This window comes from Mus musculus, chromosome 12 (genome assembly GCF_000001635.26).
Source record: "Mus musculus strain C57BL/6J chromosome 12, GRCm38.p6 C57BL/6J".
Classification (NCBI taxonomy): Eukaryota; Metazoa; Chordata; class Mammalia; order Rodentia; family Muridae; genus Mus; species Mus musculus.
The window spans coordinates 78,729,117-78,735,221 of NC_000078.6; the positions used below are offsets into that span (position 1 = coordinate 78,729,117).

A 6,105-nucleotide genomic window follows, 5' to 3' on the forward strand; every position below is an offset into this window, starting at 1 on the left:
TGTGTACATGATACTGGGAAAGGTCAGAAGAGGGCATCAGATGCCCTGGAACTGGAGATACAAACAGTTGTGAGCCATTGAGTGAGTGCTGGGAGCTGAAATAGCAAGTGTTCTTAACCACCTAGCCCCTCTCCAGCCCAATACTACTAGAGTTTTACACAAATGTGATTTGTCTTTATATCTGCTCATTGGGAATCAGTATCCAAATTACCCGCTGACCTTCACCACATGTGAGATCTGCATTATGATCAGCAGAGCTGAACCTGAGACCACCATATAAAAAAGTGCTTCAATAAAGAAAATGCCAGGTGACTCAGGCTATAGGGTATCTGACACCTCTGGCCTCCATGCACAACCACACACACATGACCATACTCTCATACACACACACATACACACACACACACACATACACACATACATATATACACATGATTAAAAAGAAAATCTTTTTAAAAGAAGATTCAAGACCTCCTTTTTAGTTTGTAGGATTTTCACCCATCAACTTCTACCACAAACAGTATTTATAAAGAGGTCATGACACTAAAGGCTTAGAAGCTCCAGAGTTACCCAGTACCAGTAACCCAAACAAATGCCCTCCATGTTTGCCAAAGGCAAGGATCCATCCAACGGCAGCCTGACTGCTAATGACTTGTCACAACACAGAGATAGAACTACGATTCATTTAGTTAGCTGTGGATGTCCAGTTCATGCAGGGTACCAATATGGTTGTCTTTATATTATCTGCGACTAATAGGTCCACCTGTCTTCTGGTACAACTTCAAGCATATATTTTATATGAAGCACTTTGGCAGACTTGGGAGAGATTAGACAAAAATATGAAGCAAGCTACTTGCCATAAGTCTGTGAATTAGCCGAAGAAAATCCACTGGAGGAAAAAGAAGTGGTAACTTAGTGTCAGGTTTTAAAATGGCTCCTCTACTGACTAAATCTGTAAGAGAAGCTGGAGGATGCCAGACACAGAAAGAGCAGGTAGGAAGCTTTTCTAACAGTCAAGGTGGAGATAAGAAGCAGTCAGAGGGATGTGTACGTATGGTCAGAAAGAGTTACTCACAATTTTACACAGTTGATATATACTAACAATGACGGCAGGGTGATGGCGAAGATGACAAAGATGATGATGACTTATTGACAGGGCCTGGAGAGGTAGGTCAGGCACTAAAATGCTGAAGCATGAGCCTATCAAGTCAATCCCCAGCACTCATAGAGAAAGCTGAGTGTAGTAACACACACTAGTAATCTCGGCACTAGGCAGAGACAGAGGAGCGTTGGTGGCCATGGAACAGCCTAGCTGAATCTGCAAGCCTCAGGCCATGAGAGTCCATGTCTCAGAAATCAAAGTAGACATGTTCTGAGGAGACACCTAAGATTGTTCTCTGGCCTCCACATGGGTAACTGTACACACACACACACACTTACATACATGTGCACCCACCACATATGCATGCACACACATGCATAATTATTGTAAGTCTACTTGTAGGAACAAGACAAAGGAAGACGATTTGGGAAACAGCATGACTGGGATATATAAATCGGTGAAGCCACCTGGGAAAGGGAGCCAGAGGAGATATGGCAATGTTGAAAAAGGCAAATGAACACTGATGTTGAGTCAGAGGCCTCAGGCTTTAGTTCTAACCCAACTTTCTCCATTACATGAACATGCCATTTCACTTCCTCTGTATGTGGCTAGGCTGTTGGGAGGAAGGCATTTTAACAGTGATTAATTCTAAAAGCTGATATTCTGTGCTGCTGATGTCCCATTTCTGGAAGGCTAGCAGGCAGTTTGAAGTGGGTGTCCTGGGCATCAGGGACTAACCACAGATACAGCAAAGGAGTAGCGAAGGTGCACGCGGAGCCGGCTGAACCGCAGGCATGACACAGTGTGGGATGTGGCATGCAGGTTGCCACAAGGCATTAACCATTTTCCCTGTTTGTTCTCTTTCATGTTTCCCTGTTTCTTCTTCTTTCTTCTCCTGTGTCTTCCCATTTTTCTTAGGCTTGTATAGTTTCTCAGTTTTCCCCCTGATTAGCATTTCTTTCCCCATCTTCACCCTCCTTTGAATAAGATTTTTCCCTCTCACACACTCATGGTAATTCTCTTTACCTCAAGAGAGCAAAGGCTACCCCATCCTAAACCCTCATTCTATTAAATTCAGTCTAAACAAAGACTAAAAACGCCTCTGTAATTCTAATTTCTAGGTAAAGCCAGAATAGTAATGCTGCCCAAAGCTGGGGGAAGAGCAATCTCTGTGGGGAGCTCCCAGCCTCCTAGGCAATGGTAGTTAAGGACAAAATTATGTGGTTTGCCTCCCACACACCTCTGCAGCTGAAGGGGTTTCTATGCAATGTTTTGTGGAAAGCAGCACTTCAAATACACTGCTCCTATAAGCAAGGCCACGTAATGACATGGCAGATACCAAGCTAGACCTGTGTCTCTGGACCCAAGTCACTTCTCTCCTTCCTTGACTTTTAATTTCCCACGTTTCAAGGCTTTATTCTTCTCCTCGACCTTTCTGATTTCTTTGTAGTGAGCCCAGGGCATAGGCTTTCCTATGATGCCACAGTATTCTTCCTACATGACAAAGAGTGAGACCAAAGACAATGGTTCAAGAAATGAGAGAGAGGAAAAATCATACATGAAATACTGTTTCCTTCCCACCCCACCAGTTTCTTTTATCTTCCTGTTCAACACTACAAATCAAGCTCTAAGCAGCCACATCTCTCCCTGATTGTTTAACCCAAACTGAAAAGAAAAGAGGGAAGCCCGTAGAAGGGACCAGGTGTGTGAACCAGCAGTGAGCTCCGCTGTAAAGAATGTAGATAACTTGCTGCGGTGTTTAGAACATCGTTTGAATTTGAGACCCAGATTTTTTTATGCCCCTTTCTCTCTTGCCGTGGGCCGTCCTTCTCTCCCACGTTTTCTCCAATGAGCTCTTCCATTTGCCTGTACTGGAGCTCCTCTTCCGCTTTGGCTCTCCTCATTCCAAGCCCTCTTCTAATTCCCCAACCTCGTACCCCATCTGTCTCCCCCTTTCTCAGGGGGAGTGCACACAAGTCTAGTAAAACAGAAAAGGTCACATTGGAAAAACCTGTTGGATGGCCTAAAGGTGAGTTTTCAATATTGGTCTCTGTAGATTTAAATGGAAGATGAGACACCTTCAGAAAACTAAAAAGTTGACTCACCATAAATCTCATTATGTTTTCTGTAGTAACAAAAGAGGTGCGATTGCAGATAAAGAGGTAGGACATAATGTGGAGAGCTTTGTTGTGGACGCCTCTCTAGACTCTTACCATAGGCCAGATGGCACTTCCAGCAGGAGGCAGAACAGAGGGGGCTTTGGGTGGGGCACTGGAAGAGGATTACATACTATTGCTACTACATGGGAGTTATATCTCTCTTTATACTATCTGGTCCCAGGGACTGAACACAGGTTGTCAGGCTTACCAGCAAGCACCTTACCTAAGCCACATTGCCTGTGCATAGATCCTTAGTTATAAACAAAAGCCTCATTATAAATAGTTTTCTTTTTTATTTTTAGCATTACTTTTATTTTCAGTAGCATTTGAGGATGAATGCAGGACCTTACGCATTAGCGCTGTACTACTACTGATCTACATACCAAGATTTTTCTTTTATTTTTTTCTTTTAATATTTTTTAGACTTACTTATACTTTTTTTGTGTACGAGTGTTTTGCCTGCTTGTATGGGTACTATGTACATGCCTTTGAAGGTTGGATGAAGACATCAAATTGCCTGGACCTGGACTATAGTACAGTAGATAGTACTATTTACTGTATAGTATAGTTATGAACTGCTATGGGAGTGCCGGGAACTGAACCCAGGTCCTGTGCAAGAGCAGCAAGCTCATAACAGCTAAGGTGTCTTCCCACTTCTAATTTTACTTTTTAATTGCTTATTTGTATTAATTTGTAGTGTTATTCTTCAAAGTAAAACCTTTTAGGCTACTTTGTATGTAAGAATATATTTTGTATTTCAGACCTTTGAAATAATGTGACTTTTTTGGTTTTTGTCAGATCAGTACAAACTACTAAACTAAAAACAAAACCCAACTCAGAAAAAGGCAATCTCTGCAAGAGGAAAACAGCAAAGCTTTTGTGTGGCAGAAATAAAGGCTAATCACTCCATGCAAACCCATGCCAATCTAATTTTCTAAAATTCTATTTTAGATGTTTTTTTCCTTGTTTGTGGATATGTATTTTAAAAGAAGCTACAGAGCTATGAAAATTAAAAGGATTTCAATTTACAAACTCAGTTTATAAGGTATCTTTGATCTGGGCTTGTTAGGACAAATTGCTCTTCTCTGTGTCTTTCCTGTAATACCAGCCCCGCTCTGTCTCCTGCGTTGTTTGTTTTGGGGTCCCTGGTGGTGAGGACTGAGTTCTTTAGATATTTGTGTCCTAGCTGAATACTTGGTGCTAAAGGAGTATTTATTGAGTCCATAATTTGGCAACACATGATTCTAAGTGACAATTTACTGAGTGTCATTTGCAAACAGATTTATAAGAAATTCATTTAAAGGAAACTATAGGTCTGGGCATGTGGGTCACTGGAGGAGCACCTGCCTGTCCTGGCATGTGTAAGACCCTGACATTAACACACAGCAACCCCAAAGCCAAAAAGGAAAACCAGGAAACTACAGACAATCCTTGCCTGAAGAGTTGTTAAAGTTACCACTTAAGGACTAGAGAGATGGCTCTTTAGTTCAGAGAACTTGCTGTTCGTGCAGAGGACCTGAGTTCAGTTCCCAGTACCACACAGTAACTAACAACCATATGTAACTTCAGTACCAAAGGATGTGAAACCCTCTTCTGGCCTCCATGAGCAACCAGGCATGTATGCAGAACACATAAATACATGTGTTCAGACAAAACACTACTACACGTTAAAAATAAAACTACTACTAAATTGTTTTAAAACCAGCTGGTCATTCTACAGCATGCTTTTCATATACTATCTCAGTTAATCTGCACAGCAATCCATAGAGTACCGTTGTCTCCCTTCATTGCAGATGGTGAACTGAAGCTTGGAAGATATTTGCACAAGGTATATGAATCTCTAGAAAATGGTGGAAACGGGATTTGAACATAAGAGCTTATAGCCAAGCTAAACTATAACTCACAAACTCATGCATATTTTTGTTTAGCAGTGCTCCTCTAGAGAACAATCCTTTATCCACTCTCTTGGCTCACTGCCCAGGGGATTTGTCTTCCTTCACCTGCTGCTCTAAAGATGGAAAGAATTTCTTTCCTACCTCCACATCAAGAAAAAGACTCCCATGGCATCAGCAAGAGACTACTTACTACTGGTGATGTGTTAAAATCTGAAGTACAAATAAACATTTTGCAATTTGGAAATGACTTCTCTTTTATAAACTATTTCTTTGCTATAGATTATCTGTGACAAACTAGGAAAGACACTCTTAACTATGACGTGTTATTACTAGTAAGGGTCCTTCAAAAGGCAACTGAACAGGACCTTAGAAATGGGTCAGAAAACTCTTACAAACCTAAGACATTCTTATCAGATGACCAAAGAAAAATGAAAAGCACATCCACAACAAGATGTAAGTTCAAAACAAGGCTCACACACAAATGATTATACTGGTTTGTTTGTAGCAGAAAAAACTTGGACACAACCCAATTACCCATCAACAGATGAATGGTTAAACAAATTGTGGTATGTTCTTAGAGCAATAGCACTTAGTAACCAAAAGAAACAAACTACTAATAAATACTTCAACACTGCAATCATAGAAACATGTTGAAAGAAGCCAAATAGTCAAAGAATACCTAAAGAAAACAACTCGTTTATAAGATAGGTCAGTGGCTATCTGTGGCACAGTTGGCTAGGAGGGCAATGACTGCAAAGTGGTACAAGGGAGTATTTTTCCCTTTATTCACTTTACACCCTGATTGCAGCCTCCCCTCCTCCTCCCAGTTCCATCCTACCACCCGCCTTGTCCTATTCCCCCCACCCCTTGTACCAACCCTCCCTGGTACATCAAGTTGTATCAGGAATAAGTTCATCTTCTTCCACTGAGGCCATACAAGGCAGCCCAG

The 6,105-nt window shown here is 41.5% G+C and overlaps 1 protein-coding gene across 30 annotated transcripts in view; it reads left to right on the plus strand.

Moving 5' to 3' along the window:
* Fam71d (family with sequence similarity 71, member D) overlaps nt 1–5,403 on the plus strand; it is a 43,036-nt gene extending 37,633 nt beyond the window's left edge. For 14 of the 30 annotated variants that reach the window (XR_003950085.1, XR_001780483.1, XR_001780488.1 and 11 more), the window contains 2 exons: nt 5,055–5,089; nt 5,190–5,400. Coding sequence is in view for 18 of the 30 variants with exons in the window: in XM_011244172.1 (XP_011242474.1) it covers nt 5,055–5,089; nt 5,190–5,273 (119 nt within the window). In the remaining 12 variants the exon portion in view is untranslated. Of the gene's footprint in view, nt 1–2,020; nt 2,191–5,054; nt 5,091–5,189 lie in introns of those variants that run through there. The other 16 variants (XR_003950080.1, XR_003950081.1, XM_030246918.1 and 13 more) reach the window with 7 other exon arrangements.
* The last annotated feature ends 702 nt before the right edge of the window (nt 5,404–6,105 follow it).